The sequence below is a fragment of the Oryx dammah genome, unplaced genomic scaffold (genome assembly GCF_014754425.2).
Source record: "Oryx dammah isolate SB20612 unplaced genomic scaffold, SCBI_Odam_1.1 HiC_scaffold_18, whole genome shotgun sequence".
NCBI classification, from domain to species: Eukaryota; Metazoa; Chordata; class Mammalia; order Artiodactyla; family Bovidae; genus Oryx; species Oryx dammah.
In genome coordinates this window covers 105,274,135-105,297,067 of record NW_024070202.1, presented here as the reverse complement: position 1 = coordinate 105,297,067, position 22,933 = coordinate 105,274,135, and the positions used below count along the sequence as shown (strand labels likewise).

The 22,933-nt window shown below is 42.8% G+C and overlaps 1 protein-coding gene across 1 annotated transcript in view; it reads right to left on the bottom strand.

Annotated features, from left to right (window-relative positions):
- The window catches only part of MGAM (maltase-glucoamylase), an 85,440-nt gene that overhangs the window by 24,881 nt on the left and 37,626 nt on the right, over window positions 1–22,933 (bottom strand). Inside the window, exons 17-30 of the mRNA XM_040259902.1 lie at window positions 21,368–21,522; window positions 18,965–19,049; window positions 18,144–18,200; window positions 17,486–17,610; window positions 14,295–14,383; window positions 12,976–13,025; window positions 12,410–12,577; window positions 9,474–9,626; window positions 7,964–8,164; window positions 5,208–5,362; window positions 3,982–4,150; window positions 3,604–3,700; window positions 2,426–2,538; window positions 1,412–1,537 (exon numbers count right to left, since the gene is read on the bottom strand). Of these exons, the coding sequence (XP_040115836.1) occupies window positions 1,412–1,537; window positions 2,426–2,538; window positions 3,604–3,700; window positions 3,982–4,150; window positions 5,208–5,362; window positions 7,964–8,164; window positions 9,474–9,626; window positions 12,410–12,577; window positions 12,976–13,025; window positions 14,295–14,383; window positions 17,486–17,610; window positions 18,144–18,200; window positions 18,965–19,049; window positions 21,368–21,522 (1,743 nt within the window). The remainder of the gene's footprint in view (window positions 1–1,411; window positions 1,538–2,425; window positions 2,539–3,603; window positions 3,701–3,981; window positions 4,151–5,207; window positions 5,363–7,963; window positions 8,165–9,473; window positions 9,627–12,409; window positions 12,578–12,975; window positions 13,026–14,294; window positions 14,384–17,485; window positions 17,611–18,143; window positions 18,201–18,964; window positions 19,050–21,367; window positions 21,523–22,933) is intronic.

Here is a 22,933-nt window from a genome sequence, read left to right as displayed (position 1 = left end):
ACCAGGGCCAGTAGCCAGGGGTCAAGTTCAGACAGCATCTTCTTGATTCTTTCAAATCCCACCTCTGTTATTTGCTAGGTATTAGGTTCTGGAAAATTCACCTAATTCTCAAACTTTTAGTAGTAAAAATAGAAAAAAAAACTAAATTAGCAAAAAGCAGAATGATAATGTCAACCTCCACAATTTTGTCTGGGGAGATACATGAAAAAAGTCAATGAAAGTGCTTTGTAAAGGGCCAGAATAAGGAGTGAACAGAGGATGGAATGGTTGGATGGACATGAGTTTCAGCAAGCTCTGGGAGTTAGTGATGGACAGGGAAGCCTGGCATGCTGCAGTCCATGGGGTCGCAAAGAGTCAGACATGACTGAACGACTCAACTGAACTGAAAGAGCAAACACAGTTATCTCTTCCAGGAAGCCAACTCAGGTATCAGGGGTTCAGATTCAGACAAAATAATATACTATCACAGTACTAGCACAGTACTAACAACATGGACAGTAAATCCACTAAAAATAAAACAAACAAAAGCATCTCTAATTGCTTTGGAACAACAATCCTGGGGGTAATCAGACACAGCCTTCTTATTAAGAATAAAATATTGCATGCTAGACTTTCCATTAATAGGAAACAAGAGAAAATTCAGAGAATAATATTGATTAATAGAGAAATCAATGGCTCAGCAGTAAAGAATCCTGCCTGCCAAAGCAGGAGATTCGGGTTGAATCCCTTTGTTGGGGAAATCCCCTGGAGAAGGAAATGGCAACCCACTTCAGTATTCTTGCCTGGGAAACCCCATGGATGGAGGAGCCTGGAGGGCTGCAGTTCATGGCGTCACAAAAGAGTCAGATATAACTTAGAGACTAAAAAACAACTCATCTTCAAGTAAAGGTGAAGTTTGTCTCACACGTATTTCTTCTGGAAACCAGTCCCAAGATCCCTACATTCAACCACGAGTTAGATCAAAGCTGGGGGAACACTGAGCTTTAGTGCTGGCGAAGTGTCAGAACTGAGGTTATATCTATAGACACAACGGTCTGAAATGAATTTGGGTCAATTTCTTTTAACGAAGCAAAACTACTCTTTACCTTTTATACGGTAGCAAGGATGTTTTTGACTAGATGCCATGAAGTCATGTGAAAGAAATGGAAGCGTGATCTAGTAGAAAGAACCCTAGAGCTGAGCCAATGCCCTCCTCCTGTGGCAAATCACTGTGACTCTTCGAGTTGGGGACAATGACACCCCTCCCCTGCTTATATTATGACCACTGGGTAGAGTGAGACTGAGTGTGATCCTGTATGAGAAAGTGCTTTGTAATTTCGTAGAGTCTGGCAAAAATCAGACAAATGCAGACATCGAGACAAGGGCTGACCACGAGGTCCCAGAGCCAGAACCCCACAGGCTGATGGCATACATAGGGGATCTGGGCAGCCACCATGGCATCGTACAGGCTGGCGATCTCAGAGTCGTTCTGGTATCCATAGCGACACAGCTGAAACCCCAGGGACCAGTAAGGAACCATCACCGGCCGACCAATCAACTAGAAAATAAACAAAATTTAGTCCTTAAAAAGAAGAACTTGGATTAAAGTTGCACACAAAGTAATAATGTTTTTCCAGCATCCCCAGTTAGATAATCGGCAAACTCAAACCCAGAGAGAAATGAAGAGGATGCAAAGCCACTAGGATAACTTAGAGAAATCATCCTGCCAGACTTGGCCTCTCTTGAAAATCTGACTTTACTCCTATTTCCAGGGATTTCTAGCTTACTGGTTAAGAACATGAAATTCAGAAACAAAATGCCTGGGTTGCCCTATAGGATCCAACCTCTGCTGGCTATGTGACTCTGGACAAAAGTGAAATAACCTCTCATCCGTGTTTCTTCACTTGTAAATCGAGGATAAGAACGTATTTGTTTCATAGTGTTTTGTGAAGACTGAGTGAATTAATATATGGAAAGTGATCTGACGTGCAGCAAGTAATATATCAGCGACAGACAGTACGTTTTATAACACTGTTTGTTTGGCTGATGCCAAAGCAACTGTGACGACCTCTGCGACCACAGTTACCATGTCCACTATCCCAGCCCTCACCACAATTACCACCACCATCACCACCACACCACCACACCACCATCACCACCCTACCACCACCATCACCACCATCATCACACCATCACCACCACCCCTATGACGACCATCACCACTATTACCATTGCTACTGCCAGCTATAACCAGCGGTATTATTGCTACTTCTGTTACTCTGCAATACTCTGAGAGGCTATGAATTTAACAGCTATTGGGATAGATTTATTGTTCATTATTCTATAACCTACCTGTCACCCAGAAAGACCAACAATTTCAGTTATCATCTAAGAGCTACAGAAAGTGCTGTATAAATACTGGGTAACCAACTGAATTCCCTCCTACCTCAGTGTACTGCTGCGTGACAAGCTCTGGAGTTGGCCCTAAAACCACATAAAAGTCCAGAATTCCTCCTGTGGTACGGTATGTCAAGGCAGGCAAGGGCTGGAAGGTCACATCTGGAAATGCAGAAAATACCAATCAATATGGAACCTTCAAGTGAGAAATTACCCCTGAAATTCATACATTCTCCTTCTTCCTATGTCTCTATTGTGGAGTATTGAGAGAAGGCAATTTGTACTAAACCTACAGAGAATTTTAAAAGTTAAGTGAAAGTCTTCAGGGCATATGCCTGGATTTTTTTCTCTTTGATGCACCTATTGCCTTATTATATGTTTTGTCCTTCTGCTCTTTTAAAACTGCTATTATTGATTTTATTTCAGAACAGTTTAAGACTTATAAGAAATTGCAAAAATAGTGCTAAAACTTTTCTTGGACACTTCCCCCAGCATCCCCCAATGATAACTCTTACATAACCATTGTAGGTCATCAAAACCAGGAAACCAATGTTGGTATAATACTATTAACTCAGATACAGGCCTTATTCAGATTTCTCCAGTTTTCACAAGCACGCTCTTTAACTCTACTTCTTGATTCCCCACTGCCTTTCCAATATACTACTCAAATTTTCTTTACACCCTCGTGCCACCAGAGTGAGTTTTCTGACCCAAACTCTCATCACTAACTCAAATTATATAAATGGCTCCCACTGACTAACCTCTAGGACGCTTGGGACTCCCTTGATTTTGCTATCCCATCCTAGACTGTTTATGTCAAATGAGTTAATTCTTATTACTACATTTTGTTGTTGTTTTTTAGTTGCTAAGTTGTATCTGACTCTTGTGCAACCCCATGGACTAGAACCCGCCAGGCTCCTCCATCCGTGGGATTTTCCAGGCAAGACTACTGGAGTGGGTGGTCATTTCCTTCTCCAGGGCATCTTCCTGACCCAGGGATTGAACCTGTGTCTCCTGCATTGGTAGGCGGGTTTTTACTGCTGAATCACCACGGAAGCCCTTACTACATGTTACTGAACTGAAATAAAGAGAATGAAGGGAAAAAAAGAAAAACACTGTCCACAAGATAATAATTTTGACTTCATGGGCAACATGACTGAACACATTCTGAAGTTCCTCAAGAAGGACTGATTCACAAAAACAGAGAAGATGCCAGCATCACCTTACCCATGGCATTGCTGTTCAGCAGGAGCACTCCATGGGCACTGCCATCCTCCTCCATTGCCATGTAGTAGGGGTGGACACCATAGGAGTTCTTCTTGTACTGAGAGAATCATGGGGAGAAGGGTAGGAGGTTAAAAGACAGAGATTGAAAAGAAAGATTGAGAAAAACAAAATCAACAAATTGATTGATAAGATGTGTTTAGTCTTCTCTGTGAAATAAACACGTAAGAAACAAAGGAGCCTGAGAGTCGACCTGCTTGTCTAAAAGCAGACTGTGAGCCTCCGAGTGGGGAGTGGGAAGAGGAAACACCCGCTGCATGACGTGTACGCAGTGTGGGTGGACAGAGGCAACGACCCAGATCCCAAGTGTTCTGCCCTTACCCCAGGGGGTTGGTCTCGGGAGAACATCCCCCACGTGTTCCATCCCAAGGCTCTTCGGAAGGCTGTGTGCTCAGTTTCCCCAAAGCCATAGAGGTACTGGGAGGGGAGGCGCGTGGAGATGCGGATGAACATGTCATTGAAGGTAAAGCCGAGGAGCTGAGAGTCCCAGCTGCAACACAAGAGGGTATGTTTGGAAAAGAAATGGGCTATTCTAATGGCTTCAAGCAGCTAGAGTCTCGGGGAAATTGAACTCTTGATTTCCTGTGGACCTCCCACACAAAACATAAAGTCTGTACGATTAAGATAATCACAGCAGCCAGGGCTGCAAGTCCAGGAGCCAGCATCTTTCTTCTACTTTCCTTTATCACTCCCTCCCTTCAGTGGTCCTTCCAGAATGCCAGATCTAATCACTTTCATCATCTCAGTTGCCCCACTTCACAGCAGCCCCAGTTTCCACTCTTGCCCCACCAGAGTCCACTTGCTATGCAGCATCCTGAGTTACTATTTTTTTTAGTATCTCACATCATGTCAACCCCTGTTTACAATTCTTCAGTGATTCTCACTGAAGCATCTTGTGAAGTCTTCAAAGCCATTCCTGATTTGAAGCTACCTAAACCCCAGCCTCATCTCCTGCCATTTACCTCCTTATTTGTGAAACTACTCCACCCACACTGGAATTTTTCCCCTTCATAAGGCAAGTTCACTCCTATTTCATGGCCTGTACACTGACTACTCAATCTGTCTGAAATGTTGCCCACTTTCCCACCTCCACATGGGAGGCTCCTTCTCCTCCCCAAGCTCACTTCCTTGGAGACATCAACTCTGACCACAGTATCAAATGCAGTCACCTCCCTATAATTATCAATTACCCTGTGGTTTTTACTGCATAGTGTTGTCACTATCTAAATCTCTGCATATTTTAACAAATTATTTTTGTTATTTCCTTATTATTTTTGTCATAGAAAGAGAGACCTCATCTTCTATAACCACCTAATATGGAGAAGGCACTCCATCAAGATTGGTTGAACGAACCCCTAGGTACATGCAGCTGACTCAGGAATTACTCCCAGGACACTAAAGGTTTCTCATAAGAACAGAAGGAAATGACTTTTTCAAGAATCTGGGAGTGGCTGGTGCATTGCTTTGAGCAGGGTATCTCCAAGGACACTGGACCAGGCAAGGACACGGGGGATCATCAACTCCAAATCAGACTAAGAGCCACTAACATGACAGTGCCCGTACTCTTGCGGCGAATTTCAATCCCAAACGGATTCTTCTTAATGAGGACAGCATAGAGGTGACTCTCAGGGGTGCCAGATGGAACGCTGGGTATGTTGAGAGGGACTGGAACTTCATAGCGGTTGCTGTTGGGATCATAAATCTAGACCAGAGGAGACAGATTTTAGGCAAATATAGTAGTCTTGAAACCTATACCCTTAGCAGAAACCTGATGTCTTTGACAAAGAGTCTGAACACTATATTTGTCTTCTTTAAGCTCATGATACTGGGAACTTAATTAACAAATTGAAGAACAACGTCAGATTTATCATTTTGATCTGAGTCTGCCATAACTTATTTTTAAATCCTCTTACAGCAACACATTATTTTCACATCGGTTCTACCTTGGAAAATCAGTCTGGAATTTATGGATATATTCTTTATTATTTTGTTTGTGGGTATGTCAGTGTACATGACTACCTGAAAACTTCTCTGAATTGAAAAAAATTTCTCCCCTAAAAAACATGAACTCTTCTTGATTAAAATAATCATAGATATTCTCACTAAAAACTGGGATCTAAATTGATTTGCTATGTACCTACTATATTCCTGCCTGATACTGTACTAGACACAAGGTTTACAAAACTGAGTAAGACACAAGGTTTACTAAACTGAGTCAGACACAGTTATTGCTTTTAAGAAATTCACATGCTAAGAAATTCACATGAAAGGTGAAAGAGCATGCCCAAAACACCTGAGTGATACATACTACATACAGAATTGTGAGATTGTAGGGAAGGAAATGCCTATCAATGTTTCCAGAAGACTGAGATGGTTTCATGGGGAAAGGGGCTGAGTCTTCAAAGCTTTACAGCCATTAATCAAGCACAGAAAGAAAACCAAGTCATTCCTGGCAGAGAAATAAATGCAATGGCACAGAGAATTAAAAGAAAGAGGCAATTATTTTGGAGAGAGCTATTGTACAATCTAGGAGGTAGAGCAGGGAAGAGTTAAACCTGAAAAGTTGAGTGAGTTCATTTATTTCGAACCCACTGGGCACCTTCCACGTGCCAGTACAAAGGTGAGGATGGAAAGATACAATAGCATCATCCCTGCATTACAAGATGTAGAAGAATTCATAGTCCAGGTTGATATCAGATTGTGAAGATGCTTTCAGGCAATGCACACTTACTTGAATCTTTGCTCTCTCAATAAACATTGAGAACTTACTATCTACTTGGCTTTGTGTAATATCTGAGAAGTACAAAGACGAAAGGACAAATTCTTGTCCTCGAGAAACTTATAATTCAATAGTGAAAAAGACCGTAAAAATAGCCCATCATTAATGGTACAGACGAACATATTTGCAGGGAAGAAACAGAGGCACAGACGTAGAGGATGGATGTGTGGGCACGGCAATGAGGGGATGAACTGGGAGAATGGGGATGACATATACACGCCATCTTGTGTAAACCAGATAGCTAGGGGGAAGCTAGCTATGCGCAGGGAGCTCGTCTCGGTGCCCTGTGGTGACCTGGAGGGGTGTAACGAATGCGAAAGAGGTCCGGGATATAGGTATATACCCGCTAATTCACTTCGTTGTACAGCAGAGACAGCACAACATGGTAAAGCAACTATATCCCAATTAAAAAAAAAATCACATAAATAAAAAACGAAAAACAGACCATCACTTGTCCTGAGATGTCATTAAATCGTGAAAGAAAAAGAAACCAGTATACTCTTCTAGGTATTTCATATATCCCAAATTCAGTGCCCAAAACTGAATTCATCACTGTATTCTGCCTAAGCCCAAATCTTTCCAGAGTTCCCCTTCTGGTTCCCCTTCATGGATGACAGCACCATCCATGTGAGACACGAGCTAGAAGCTTGGCGATTGTCTTGATGTCTCTCCCTCCCTCATGGCCTATTTGTGATCAATCACCAGATCCCATGATGCTACTTCTTATTCTCTTGAAGTTGTCCATGTCTCCCTCGCCTTTCTCTGCCTGGTCTAAGCTCAGGACCTCATCCGGATTACCCAGCTGGTAGCGTCCTAGCTTGTCTCCTTTTTCACCCTTGTCCTCCCGACCATTTTTCTTACGGTAGAAACAGTAATCATTTCAAAGGGCAGTTTGGACCAGGCCTCACTGTCCCATCAATGGTCCCAAATTACTCTTAGGATAATGATCTAGTATATCGTGTGTGAGCTCAGTCACTCAGTCATGTCCAGCTCTTTGTGACCCCGTGGACTATAGCTCACCAGGCTCCCCTGACCCTGGAATTTTCCAGGCAAGAATACTGGAGTGAGTTGCCATTTCCTACTCCAGGGGATCTTCCCGACCCAGGGCTTGGACCTGCACCTCCTTCATCTTCTGTACTGGAAGGCAGATACTAGGGCCACCTGGGAAGCCCATGTAGGATAAACTATGTCCATCAGCTAATTTTCAATGTTTTCAGTTGCTGAAAGTCACTAATTTAATGTGTGCAAAAATTCACTTGTCGGAAAATCAGGAAAAAAGCCTCCATTGTCAACAGTGCCTCAAAAGCCCATGTGAAATATCAAGACACATTTGCCTTGCTTGACACCTACCCCAAATGGATGGAGAACAAAACTATGAAAGTGTGTGCCAAGGACTCGACAGTTTTCAACGGCTAACTTAGAAGAGCAAACTGATTGCATGGTTCTGTGATCCTGATGAGCAAAAGGTAATGAAACTAAAAAAGTGCGAAGTAGGAACTTGATACGTATGCTGTCAACACATACCTTAAACTGCAGCATGTCATCCTTATGGTAGGTCACCGTCAGGCGGAGGGTGTTCACAGGTACTGAGGGGAAGGAGTAGGCATACAGAGAAGTCTTTAAGGAGATGACAGCTGAGGCCCCATGTGAGTCATACTGAACATCACTGACAGAGTAGAGGTCACTGACGAAATAGCAAAAAGGGACTCCAGGGGAACTGGATTCCTGAAAAGTAAAGGCAAATTCAGTTCGGCACGAGCTCTAGGATGACCAAACTTAAAGGGGCTAGAAAACGCAGTTTTCAGGGAGATAAGGATAAAATTGGTCATTTCCTTATATACCCTTTGGTAGTGACATAACTTTTCACTCCTGGTCTCCGTGTAAAATTTTGTTTAAAAAAAGGAACGCATGTACACCCGTGGTGGATTCATGTCAATGTATGGCAAAACCAATACAGAATTGTAAAGTAAAATAAAAAATAAATAAATAAATAGAAATAAATAAAATTAAATTAAAAAAGACCCATTTCTGTCCCATCTATTCTTCACATCCAGATAAAAACTCAGGTTACTTTGGAAGTCTGCCCTTTCTATAGATTTTAAGTAGTGACTTAGGCACTGGTGCCATGCTTGTGAAATTGTAGATGGAGTGTAAAGGATTTTACAAAATTACTATGAGGTACCATGTTACATGGGTCAGAATGGCCATCAGTAAAACGTCTCAAATGCTGAAGAGAGTGTGGAGAAAAGGGAGCCCTCCTACATTGCTGGTGGTGATGTAAGTTAGTGCAGCCACTGTGGGAAACAGTACGAAGCTTTCTCAAAAAATGAAACATAGAGCTGCCATAGGATCCAGCAATCCCACTCCTGGTCATACATCCAGATAAAACTAAAATTCAAAAAGACACATGTACCCCAAAGTTCATAGCTGCACTGTTGGCAATAGCCAAGTCATGGTAACAATTTAAAGGTCCACAGAAAGATAAATGGATGAAGAAGATGTGATATATAGACACAATAGAATACTACTCAGTCATAAAAAAGAATGAAATAATGCCATTTGCAGCAGCATGGATGGAACTAGGGATTATCATACTTAGCGAAGTAAGTCAGAAAGAGAAAGACAAGTACCGCAAAGACAGATATCACTTATACATGGAATCTAAAATGTGACATGAATGAACCTGTCTACAAAACAGAAACAGACTCACAGATGTAGAGGACAGACTCACGGTGGCCAAGGGGAGCTGGGTGAGGGATGGATTGGGAGTTTGGAGTTAGCAGATGCAAACCATGATATAAAACATGGATAAACGACCGGGTCCTACTGTACAGCACAGGGAACTATATTCAATACCTCGTGATAAACCATAATGGAAAAGAATATGAAAAAGACTGTCATATATTAATATATGTATAACATAATCATTTTGCTGTACAGGAGAAATTAATACAACAGGGTAAATCCACTATGCTTCAATTTAAAACAAAGTGTAGAGGATTGTCATGTATATTAACACCGTCAGCATGGTTACCTCCCAGGCACAACCGCGAGCAGTGCAGTTTTCTGCAGAAACACCAGTCTGGTCAGGATAACAGTCTATTTTTCCTTCATCTCGTATCTTCACATCCCACTCCACCGTGTATGTTCCTCCCAGAACAAGATCAATTCCTGTGATAAGGGCCACCTGTAGGAATGGGGAAATATCAAGGAAATGCATCCTCAGGACAAAGACCTCGCCAGGCATGAGATTTCTTTGAGGAAAGAAAATAAAAATCAGACCAGTCTCTCAAGAATCCAAGTAACATAGCACTGGAGCTTCCATGAAGAGAGAGAGAGAGGGCAGGGAGTTAGCCAATAACCACAGGGAAAATGGCACAATTCTATCAGAATCTTGTGCATAACATTTTGAAAAGAATCAGGTCAACTGCAACCTTCTGTAATCACCCTTTTCTCTCCTCCCCTGACTCCTCTTCCTCTTCCTTATTTTGTCAGGAAGACTCTCTTCCTGACAGTCCCCTTGTAGCACAGAACACAAGCATGTGGCGTCATCCTCAGTTGAGCTCATCTTCTTGCCCTCCATCCCCCAAACCAGTATTCCCCACAGGTCTGGAGTCGGGGCAAGAACAGAGAAATAAGAATCATATGGCCTGGGTTCTCCCTTCCATCCCACTGAGGAAACTTGGACAGATTCTTTCAAATTCCTTGGGTCTCAGTTTACCAATTACAAAACTGATAAGTAGGCAAAATCCTATCTCCTTCCATTTTTAATATCCTAGTCTGTTCACTGGTCCAAGCCCAGAGCCTCAAAACTCGAAACTTTCTTTGAGTTCCATTCACTAATTCAAATACTTCATTTTTTCTATGTGTTTTTCTTCTGGTTGTCTCCTTGTAAAATAGTAACTTCCATAGTGAAAGTTCTCGTTTATCTAGAGTCATAAAATCCCACGTTAAGGATTATCATCCTTCCAGTCTCTCCCCAGTCTACATTCATCTCACATTTCCCTATACCTCAAAAAACCACCACAGAACAAAAGTCTTACAATGGTGCATATTGATTCAAGGATCAATAGGAGACCCTTTGAGAATTAGATCACATCCTTCTTAGTTTGGCACCTAAGACCCTCCAAAAGCTGACCACAAGTTAATCTGTCCAAACTAGGCCCTCTTCCAGATGTGGGTCCTGCCTATTTCAGTTATACAGACTCACAGGCTAACAAAAGGCTTTTCTTAGTCCCAGGATTGGCTTATGCTAATACCCCAACCTTGACTGCTTTACCTAAGCCAGTGGCCTTTCAAGGATAATGGTGCCCATTTGTGAAACAGACTTCTAGCCACCTGCCCAATGGAAAATTCCCTTCTTACTACTTCAGTTTGGAACACCAAACTTCCCAAAGAAGAACTATTTTTTTTTTAATCCATGTAACACAGCTGCAGCCATTCATAGCTGAGCGCAAGTCCACCAGAAGTGGCTGGCCAAGGGTTTCTTTCTTGATTTAACGGCCTACCCCTTCCTTTCTGTCATCGTCACCTTCCCCTTTTCCTTCCAGCTCCTTCTTCTTTGTTTTAATTTTTATTTTTTTTTCCTCTAACAAGACTAGAGTGACTGGAATTAAGCCATCACTTCCAATCACAAGAGAAGAAAAGACCTCAGCACTGACAACCCTGAGGCCCTGAGCCCATGCCAGAAACTGAGCACATCCTAAACTCTCAGTACCGTAAGGAAAAAACAATCCCCATTTGTTTAAACTACCATTTCACTGAGTTTCCTGTCACTTGCAGCTGAACAAATCTCTACACAGATGCACCGTCTTTAAGGTCCTGCTCTAGACCTAATGCCGCCAAAGCTTTTGCTCAATGACTCCATGAAGCTTTGAACATGTAACTGGAAAGAATATAAGTTAACATTTCCTAAAGGTAGGATTGGGTTGCCTGTCCGCTACCTAAATGCAAATAATAAAAGAGTTCTTTTGTTTGTATATTTATTAATCTGTTTATCAAACTGGTAATTAGTTTATTTTCATATGAGCATCTTACAAAGGACTTACACTTTGCTGCACACATAAGTGAAGTCGCTCTGTCGTGTCTGACTCTTAGCAACCCCATGGGCTGCACCCTACCAGGCTCCTCCATCCATAGGATTTTCCAGGCAAGAGTACTGGAGCGGGGTGCCATTGCCTTCTCTGATAACCAGTCACATAATACTTTATTTCTAACTTTATAATGTATGCATCATCAATGTATGTTGTTAGGACAAAATGTCCAATGATACCAATATATTATTTTAGTAGAAGACAAAATTTACTTATTTTTCTCCAAATTTGGAAGGTTCCTCACAAACCATCATGACCCCACTGCTCCCTATCCCAGATTATCTTGAACATCTGTAGCAAACAGTGTTGTGGAGGATCCTTCATAATGCTCCAATTTCAGAGGAATTGATAATAACCTATTCAAGAACATTGTCTCATTAAAAGTGATGAAAAATTCTTTTATTATTATCACCTAACCAAGTAAGTAGCATTAGCTAAGCTTATCAAATTCATTGACTCAAAATATTTTCTAAGAATGTGTTGGAGTGAGAATCTAGCTCTATAGAGTAAAAAAAGAAAAGAACTGAAATTTTAAATTAATGGGAATCCCACCTCAACCCTTCTAGCACCAATCAATCAGCAGGTTTCAGACCCAGTTTTCCTCTAATCCTGTTCCCCAGACTCCTATCTTTGCTCTTCTTTTGTTTCAGGCAGAGAGAACAGAAGACTGGGGGGCAGATAAGGGAAAAAAGAGGAAAGGACCAGTTTACTTCCTCCCAGTGTCTCAGCAGCCTCCTTGTTCATCCCAGCTTTGGCTCCCTCTTTTATTTTTTTTCTATCCTAACCCTCTAACTTCCCCACTTCTGACTTCAGAGTGTGCCCTGGTCCTTTAGAAACCAATGCAACCTTGGCAAGAAGGAACATCTAAGCTATTTACCTGTAGGTTAGAATCGTAAGTGACATTAGGAGAAACTTGAATTGGAACACCGTTCTGTTTCACTGCAACGTTGTTAGGCTCCTGGGTTCCAAGGATTTTAATTTCTTTAAATGCTAAATTATTGGGGTCTGTGTAGGTTGATTGCAAAATCTTAACCTCCAGGCGGTTCTGCAAAACAGTTAAACACAAAGATCTGCCTTGAATACACAGATGCTCAAGTCACTCAAGTAGTCTGTCCTAGACCAGCTACCCAAATGGCCCTGAATGCTTCTTAGTTGTCTCTACTAATGTGTGCTCAAACACAAACTTATTTTTCCCCTGAGCCAGGGAGAAGGAGGGTGAGAGAAACACATACACACACATGAAACTTCGTTTGAAAATTCATTTAAAAAGACTGACTCTTTGATGTATCCATATCATTGCCTCTTTTGCACATTAAGTCATAAACAGAAATGTGTCCCCCTATTGTTATAAATGAAGCTACAAATACACATACACACAAACAGATAGGAGCTAATTATCAGACCAAAGCTCAGACTTAAGATGCATAAAAATATACTACTCACTTGGGTGACGGAGAACTCACATAAGAGATAAAGGTTGTTGGCCACAGTATCTGAAAGGGAGAAAGGGGCAAGTCAGACTCTGGCCTGCCCAATACGGAAAAACAGATTTCATCCTGGTGCTCCTTGAAGCTGTTACAGGGAAGAAGAAAACCTACTACAAGTTGAATCTGTTTCTTTTACTTGAACCTCTGTTTCCCATTGTTTTTGTTCACTAAAAGGATTCTATCTATACATAATGGCCTGCTTCGGGGAACCCTGTCCCTAAGCCTGAATGTTAAATCAAAGTGCCTTTGTTCAGGGAGACATCCTTACCCTAACTGCCTGTGAACAGTTGCAGGAAGGAAGAAATTAACACACCCCCTCTCCAAGGCTGGCCATTCCAGGAGATAAGTGCAAGACTTACGACCTTTTGACTTCTTCACCTCCTCGTCCTCTAATCTATAAAAGGACCTAACATCCAGACCTGGATATGTGGTTATTTTGAGACATTAGTCTGCCATCTTCTCCGTTTGCCAGTTTTCTAAATAAAGTCCTTATTCTTTGCCTCAACACCTCGTCTCCAATTCATTGGCCTGTCATGTGGCAAGCAGAGCAAGCTTGGACTCAGTAACAGAGCTTCACATTGAGAATGACAGGTTCTAGATAGAGTTTCCAAGGCTGAGCCACTGTTTTCTCTTTTCCTTCCTACCTTAACCTTGAAAAGGCTCCCTCCCAAGTGCTTCCAAAGCATATGCCTCCAGTGAATCTGCTTCCTAAGCTTGAGCCACAAGACTTCTTAGTGCACTGCTGCTGCTGCTGCTAAGTCACTTCAGTCGTGCCCAACTCTGTGTGACCCCATAGGTGGCAGCCCACCGGGCTCCCCCATAGTGCCCTGGAGACAGGCAAATGAGCTGAGAAGAATGGCTAGATGCAGGTGCACTAGGAAAGTGTCTTCCCACTGCCTCACTAGCATGGGCATGTTTTACACGTCCTCCATGCTTCTTCATAAGCATTTGGAGTGAAGGAAGATGCACTGAATGGCAGAAACAGCCTTGAAAACATATTTCAGGGGCTGACTGAAAATCAATTGAGAGCCTATACATATACAATATAGCTGGCCAGTGAGAGAATTCTAAGAGGTAGAGGGGAGTTTTCCTTCCATCCAAGGAAAACATCTACCATCCTTTCATCTACCACTATTCCTAAACAGCACAACCAAAACCAGAATTCTTCTCTTGAGTAATTAACGCTACCATGCCTGGTGAGAGGTCTCCCACCGCTGAATGAGCAGCAGGAGAAACTCAAAGATGCACGTCTGGAAACCCCAACATGGTGCTCACCTTTTGTTTCCCCATCATCCCAGAAAAGTTCGCCTTTTGCTTCTTTGTTCTCATCCAGGGCAATGATTAGACCAAGAGGGTTCCGTCGACTGTGGGAAATAAGATTTATGTGAGAGGCAAAGACTTGGGGCTCAAAGAATTTTGCTAAATGAGCTGTGAAGGATTCCATCAGATTTCAAGCGGGAAAGGTTCCTAGCAGCAGATGGCACAAAGGCAAAATCTACAGGGGCATCATTTTCCAGAATCACTAGTGTCATAGGAGACAGAAATACCCCAAACACTGGCGAGAAACATCGATGTAGGAGGCAAGAATTTAATCACCAGAATTGCTACAATAGCTACAATAAACGCTGTTAATACTGTTATTATTTTGAATACAGACTATTAGAAGAGAAATCCTAGATGATAATTGGTTCAGCCTAATCATTTTATAGCCGATACATGCAGGGGAAGTATTCACTGAAGTCAGGAGGACATATTTTTTCCCTGCCTAAGAACCACATTGACTCAGAAACCAAGAAAATAAAATAGAATCCATCTGTACAAGGGCAATTTTCCTAACTTGATTATTTATTTTCAGTTCATTTTGAGACAGATAAAGGAAACATTCTAATTATTTGCTACATAACTTGGAACAGCAGTCCCCAACCTTTTTGGCACCAGGGAGCAGTTTCGTGGAAGACAACTTTTCCAAGGACCAGGAGTGAGACAGGCGGTTTGGGGATGATTCAAGCACATTACATTCACTGTGCACTTTATTTCTATTGTTACTACATCAGCTCCTCAGATCATCAGGCATTAGATCCTAGAGGTTGGGGACCCCGACTTAGAAAATGAAACACAAGAAACCACTCAAAAGATGCTGAAATATATGGACATAGAGACAGAGAAAGGAAGAGCAACCGCATTGGAAACCTCTCCCTATTTCATCCCCCGCTAAACCACCTCCCAATTTCTGGTTCCTGTTGCACCCTTACATCCCCTATTGTATTCTTTCACGGTTCAGCCTTCCACAGTGCCCTGTGCAAGGCCAGATTCCATTATCAACAAAGTCACCTGCTTTCATTTAACACACACGTACTGTGTAGCTTTCAATGCTAGGACGTCTAAGAGATACAAAACCAAACAGACCGCAGCTCCACCTTAAATATTGTAAGAAAGATTAAACATATTTACCAAATAATCAAAGCAGAAAGTTGAGTGGCACAAAAGTTAAAATCCTTACAGGAGTCTATACTGATACTTCTAACATCATGGTGGCCTAGATACCCTGGAGGGTGCTGTATACTCTGAAGGCGTATGTGCACGCTGAGTTGCTCAGTCCTGTCCAACTCTTTGTGACCCCATGGACTATAACCCGCCAGGCTCCTCTGTCCTTGGGATTTCCCAGGCAAGAATACTGGAGTGGGTTGCCATTTCCTACTCCAGGGGATCTTCCTGATCCAGAGATCAAACCCACATCTCTTGCAGTCTCCAGCATTGGCAGGCAGATTCTTTACCACTCGGCCACCTGGGAAGCCAATAGCCTGAAGGACTCGTCCACTAAAACACTACTTGGCTCTGGATAAATTAGACACCTGATCCCTGCAGGTTGCTAATGTGAAAGCCAAGGTGACAGCAATCCTCGTTTGCAACCAAAAAGAAGGCTAATCATCTCTGAAGGAATGAGACCTATAATTGGATCCTTGCAGTCACTGCATTTGAAAAACAAAAAAAATTACTAAACACATGAGGTAACTAGCCAGCATGAAAGATAGATGGCAAAACCAACTAACAAGAGATTTATTAAGAGTCTACTAAGAATTTCAGAGACTAGAAATCTCAGCTGCAAAGTATAAAGTAACTATGATTGAAATACTTAACAATGTTAAGAAGGGGGAAAAAATTAGCTAAGCAGTAATAAAGTATAAATAATAAGCAGAAAGCTGCAAGTACCAGCACTCCCTCTACTGGAGTTTTGGGGGAGGATTTCTCACAGAAGAAATCTGAGTTTAATTGGAAAGATCATTAAGAATGTATCAGGCAAAGAATGTTGAAAAGGACAATAAATAGAGAAGCCCAAAGGCAGGGAAAGAGGTGAGTAAGTTTGGAGAATAACAAGAATTTTAGCATTGCTAATCTAAAGGTGTATAGCAAGATGTGTCAGGAGACACGTTTGTTAACTTGAAACCAGATTATTTGGCCTTCCACACTCTGCTAATGACAGATTTTGGAGTTTAACCTGGGAAGCAATAATTTGAGATCCTCATTTTGGAAAGACAGTTTTGGTATCAGCATGCAGAACAGCATAGCATAAAGCTGAATAAAGAAAAAGAAAGCAGGTGGTACTGGGTGTATAAATATTTTCCATCAATATTACAAAGTCAAAATTTGAAAAATTTTGGTAGGAAGGAATGTTCAAAAGAAAAGGATTCCTAACCTCCAAAAAATTCCCTGTCTATTAAAAGCTAACAAGCTAACAATTTAGAGACATGAATATGAATATGAGTCTCTTTAGTATCAGATGGAATGTATAATTCGAGAATCAAAATCATCAAGGAGAAAGTAGTGACATGAGGAGATTTGAACTGCACAGGAAATAATTTTTGAACACTGTTTTGCATCACAAGAAATGGCTTATGGGAAGAAAGGAACAGGAAACTGAAATTATAGGGGAGTGGAAATGGACCCAACTCCCTAGAAATGGGGTGTCAGGAGCATAGCACAGTGGAATGATGGTCCAATTAAGGCAGCTGGGGAGATCAATAGACCTCCTTTACCCGGAATTGAGACGTTCCCCAAAATATGAGACTTTCAGGGCTAACACTGAAATGGTCCTAGGAAAACTAGCAAGGTTCACCACCGCAGATGTCATTGTTTCGAGGAGACAGTCAGAAGGGTTAAGGAAGGACAGAGATTCAGGTCTTTGAAAATCCATCTGGATGCAGCTCTAAATCACAGCTTCTCCAGAAGAGGCCTAGGGAAATCTAGGGACAGAGTTTGATGACCTCACACACACACACATGCACACACACGCATGCACGCGCACACGCACACACGCACACGCACATGCACGCACACGCACACACGCCCTTCCTGCCCAGAGTCCATGCAATGCATCAGCCTCTTCTACGCAGACACCAGATGGGAACAGAAACGACCAGGTTTGTCAGCCTCCCCCTCTTCTAAGGAAACCCCCGGCCGCACTGTACCTGGCCACCGTGGTCGTGGCTGGCTGCTGCGTGGGGAAGATGTAGCCTCCTCGCAGGTGAAGTCCAATTTTGTCTCCAGGAAGTTCCAGCTCCACTTTTTGCTTCCTCCATCTCTCTTGGCCCCCCTGAGGCACACAGACAACTCAAACATGTCGGCATGCACACATCACCCCTTAACCACATGCTGACTTACCTACAGCTGTGTCCTTCTCCCACCTAGCTGAATTGCTGTCTAGCCAGGCAATCAAACAAGAAAAGGGAAAGAATTTAAGAACAACAGGTTCTGGAATCAGCTGAGGGCTTAGGGGAACACAAAGTCTTGCTGAGGCTATTTGACAAACATTGTGGGAATTGAGCATACTAAATAAGAATCTGACTCAAAACCAGGCTCAAATTGTCTACCGGCCCCAGTATTTGCCCATGAGACCTTCTACTTCCGTCTATATTTTATTGTTGAATAAAGTACATGGAAGTATCTTTTTCACATTTCATCATGACTGATGTCAAGTGACCTAGGCTCACTTTATTGACTCAGCTGTGAAATTACTACTGGAAGCACAACGAAAACATTCCTCAGTACACAGATAGATGTTTCTCTCTGCCTAGAAGTATCCTGTCTATGCAGCTTGAAGAGTGGAGAAAAGTCAAAGCTACTCACAGTCTCATAGTCATACCAGACAGCATCAGGCATGTATGCGGTCACTTTCTCTGCACCCTGAAATTAAAACAAAATCTTGTCCTTCATGGCCCAGCCTCTGAAGGAGAAAAAAAATGGATTTCTTAGCATTCCCTAGGGAAAGTCTTAAACATGTACTGAGAATGCATACATGGCCTTTCTGTTCTCTGTTATCAACTCGTGCTTTTCTTCTAATAGAGGTGATAACTTGGCAACTCAAAGAAAAACCCCAGGTGGAATCCCATTAGGAAGAAGAAGAATAATACTGAAATGCATGTTGTGATAAAATAAGTTCCAGGTTTACACTGTATACCACATTTAACCTTCCCAAGAGTCCCCAGTGATACGGGCTATTGTTATCTCACCTCACAGCTGAGGAACTAGCACGTCATTTCCCCCAGATATCACTGGTGCCAAGTGGCAGAGGTGACAACCAACACCAAGGCCAGCCTGACCTTAGAATGAGTGCTAAGGCTCTGCTCCACCCTGTCTCTCCATCACGGAGCAAGTTATGATCTGCTGGGTGAATCTGACAATGCACAGGACCATTCTTGATTCCAGAGTCACCCGTAGACGCTTCTACACTGATTGGAAACTTGGTCAAGGACAAAAGACCCCTAGAGACAAAAATGTGTACCCATCTTCCCCAAGCTCCAGCACGCTGCCTTTAAGGCTGCCCCAGCCAGGCACGTCGGAAATGGTTTGGGAATGGGAAGAAGATACATGGTTGCAAGAAGAGAGGAGTTTGGAGTTAACCGAAACAAAAGCAGAAATCGCCATTGTTTCTCTGTAGGAACACTTGCCTCATCCAGGACTGGAGTGATGAGGAGGCCGGGCCCCCATAAAAACTGCTGGTGCACGTCCCAGGTGTTGCTGTCCTGGTAGAACCTAGACACGGAGAAATCTTCCCTGAGATTTGGGCCAGTGCTTTCTGGCGGCTCTCCTCCAAGCCTGTCTAAAACCTGCAGGCTCCCTGCCTGGGGCAAATTCTCCCAACTATTCTGTGACCCCTATTCAATCCCTAGCCCTCCCCGCACTCCTGCAGGCAGACCTAATTTCCCAGCCTCTCTACCCTCCTATGCTTCCCCTAATTTGGACAGAAATTCCTATTTCAGTACTTGTGCTGAGCAGGTTCCAGGCTATAATTCTATTTGCCACATCTCCCTTCAAAAATAAAACATCAAGATATTTTTGAAACTTCAGCTGACTATCCAAAAAGAATTGGATCTGATCACCCTCCCTCCAAAAAAAAAAAAAAAAGGAAAACAATTAAAAACTTTACTCTTTTCTATTTTAGGATACCTGCATTTTAATAGATAATTCTAGGAGATAGCAAAACCTTACCCACAAGAATAAATATATGTCATAATATATATTATAATAATATAATACCTGAAGCCTAAAATGTCAGAAACATAAGGGAATTAACTGTGTTTTGATTTTGACAAGAAAAAAGTCTCTTTATTTTTAGAGTGTAAAATTATCTGTTAATTTAAATAAATGAGATCTAGATTCTATTTTTTTATGTGATGTGACCAATATAGACCTCAAAGATGTCCCCATTGATTACCAGCAAGTATATCCTCCAATATCCAGGTATTTGGCTTTCAGAACATCTGTGCTCAAAACTGTTAGAATGAATCACGTACAAGCCAATCAATAAAACTGGTTGAATTCTATGTCCAAACTGAGGCTTTGATCTAATTAACAGCAAACACTAGTTCAACCTAATATCTCTATTTTTGTGGGTCGCTTCAGTCATGTCCAACTCTTTGCCATCCTATGGACTGTAGCCTGCCAGGCTCTTCTGTCCACATGATTCTCCAGGCAAAAACACGGGAGTGGGTTGCCATGCCCTCCTCCAGGGGATCTTCCTGAACCAGGAAATGAACCCAAATCTCCCACATCTCCTGTGCTGCAGGCAGATTCCTTACGCACTGAGCTACCTGGGAAGGCCAGTTGAGGCAGGGTCCCCACCTAAACCACAGCCTCTGTCTCAAGCCGGCTAGCTCCACATAAGCTTCCTAGCATCATCTCAGTCCTCAGTTTCTAAACACGGCTTCCTTCTCCTGATCCTTCTGGGGCCACTCAGGAGAATGCCAACCCCACCACAGAGCTACTCATTCTGCAGCCACTAGAGGGCCCCACAGCATCATCTCGGAAGCAAGGACACACCCTCTCCTAGTACAAATCTCTATCCAGCCTGTATTTCTTCACAGCTGCTTCCAGCCCCAAAACAGGATTGCCTGAAGACCCCAGAGATACCTGCTGGCTAATCTGTTAAGGCATTAGTTCATACAAAGTGACCAGTTTTAAGGAGAGTTTCTTAAAAGTGCTCTTTATTAGAGTCAAATTAGATAATCATTGGGTGAAGATAAAAATTCTGATTTCTGGAAATCCTGCATAGTAGTATTCTTATCAGTGTGTAAATGACAGGCTCATTCCTAGAGCCCAAACAGGGTGCATTATAAAAGCGACCATCAGCTCCAAGATAGCAAAGCCTTTAAATCAATGATCCCCAACCTTTTTGGCACCAGGGACCAGTTATATGGAAGACAGTTTTTCCATGGACTTGGGAGGAAGGAGTGCTGGTTTCAGGATGATTCAAACATGTTACATTTGTTGTGCACTTTATTTCTATCATTATTACATCAGCTCCAATTCAGATCATCAGGCATTAGATACCAGAGGTAGGGGACACTTGCTTCCCTTGTGCTCAGCTGGTAAAGAATCTACCCACAATGTGGGAGACCTGAGTTCCATCCCTGGGTTGGGAAGATCCCCTGGAGAAGGGAAAGGCTACCCACTCCAGTATTCTGGCCTGGAGAATTCCATGGACTGTATGGTCCATGGGGTCACAAAGACTGGGACATGACTGAGCGACTTTCACTTTCAAAGAAGCTAAGGATGAAAGAACTCAAATGATTTGTCTAAGGTATGGAGTTAGTTGGGAGAACAAAGACCCCAACTCCCATGACTTTTAGAACACTTCTCGTTCCCAAAGGGATAAGGCTATAACACTTAAATATACTTAAAATAGCATTGATATATAGGCAGTCATAGAATTGCAAATGCCAAATGATTAGTCAAGTTGAAAAAATATATCTGATTAACTGGACTGTTTTAATTTTCCCGCTTCCATTTGATGATACAGTCAGTTTCACCCAGTTATATTGATACGATTCCTGTGGATTAGATGAACTTACTCATGCAGAAGGGGCCTGGCCACGGTGTCCCCGCGGCTGTGAGCACGGTAGAAGAGGGTGTAGAGATAGGGCAGAAGGGTATAGCGGACGGTCAGGTAGTGCCTGGAGGAATTCAACAACAGTGAGTCGGTGCCAAAGGAGGCTGGATCCTGGGCCTGGGAAGAAACAAGAGGTGGTAGTTGTCATCTGGTTTTGATCTCAGAGAAGCAGCAGTGAGCACTGAGTTCCCCACTCAGGAATTGAACCTGGGTGACCTGAATGAAAACCAGGAATCCTAGCCACTCTAACCAGCAAGCGTTAGAGGTGAGAAGCAAATTTTCCCAGGCTCTTGCCTCTGTTTGAAAGCAAGAATGTTTCAAGGAGGCAAACTGTAAAAGCAGGTGCAAAGTTTATTATTAGAGACAGCACAAGTGTGAGTGCACACAGAGAAACAGTCTGTTTAGTTAAGACAGAAGCAAGGCAGAGAGGCATACCTGGATACAAAGGGTGTGGGCATTCCCTCACCACCCCCCGGATTGACGAGGGGCTCAGGGAAGAAGTGGTTAAGTCATTTATATGGGGCAGTTCTTCTGGGTCTTTACCTTTGGCCAACTATCTAGTTTCTTTTTCCACTTCTGACCTGCCCTAGGACCCTCCCCAACATGCATGTGCAACTCTTTCCCAAGATGGGGAAAAGTCCAGTCCTGTGGGGGCCTTAGCATCACCTATTTGGGGGTGGTACCCCCTCCTTTTTGATCCCCACAGAGCCTTCCTGCACATATGCAGTGTTTCCTTGCCCCAGGGAGGGGAAATGACCTTGATCTTTTACTCAAGCAGGGTTTGACTCCTCTCTGTTCCTGCCATGACAGTTAAAAAGTGCCCCGTCTGACTATTTACCCTGTTCTTGTTTTTTTTTTTTTTTCTATCTCAAAGTGCAAATGGGAGGCTGTAAATACCTAGCCTGTAAATACCTAGCTTAGGTTGTAAATACCTAGCCTGGAGTCCACTCGCCTCCTTCCTCAGAAAATGTAAACAGGAGGCTAGTGATAAATGTCTAGCCTGGAGCCCATCTACCTCCTGCCTCAGAAGGATCTGCAGAAATCAGACTCCGTTCATCACAATTAAGAGTTTTATTCCTGCCAGACCCGGAGCTACCTTGCAACTTTGCTTCTGAGCAATAGGGTTGAGAAAAGGGAGTTCATTTCACCCGGTAAATGGGTGCTCTTCACCCTATGATGCCTCCCCCTCGTTCGTCCTAGGGGTGCTCTCCCGGCAGTGCATGCTTGCTTAGTTGCTCAGTCGTGTGTGGCTCTGCAACCCCATGGCTCCTCTGTCCATGGGATTTTTTCCAGGCAAGAATACTGGAGTGGATTGCCATTTACTCCTCCAGGGGATCTTCCTGGCCCAGGGATCGGACCAGAGTCCTCTATGTTTCCTGCACTGGCAGGTGGATTCTTTACTGCTGAGTCATTGGGGAAGCTCTCTCTCAGTAGACTGCTATTTAACTATTTGAAGGATTTCCTTATTTTTATTCAAAATGAGTAACACAGAGGTCTAGAGGTTTGATTGAAAACCTTCACAGACTCG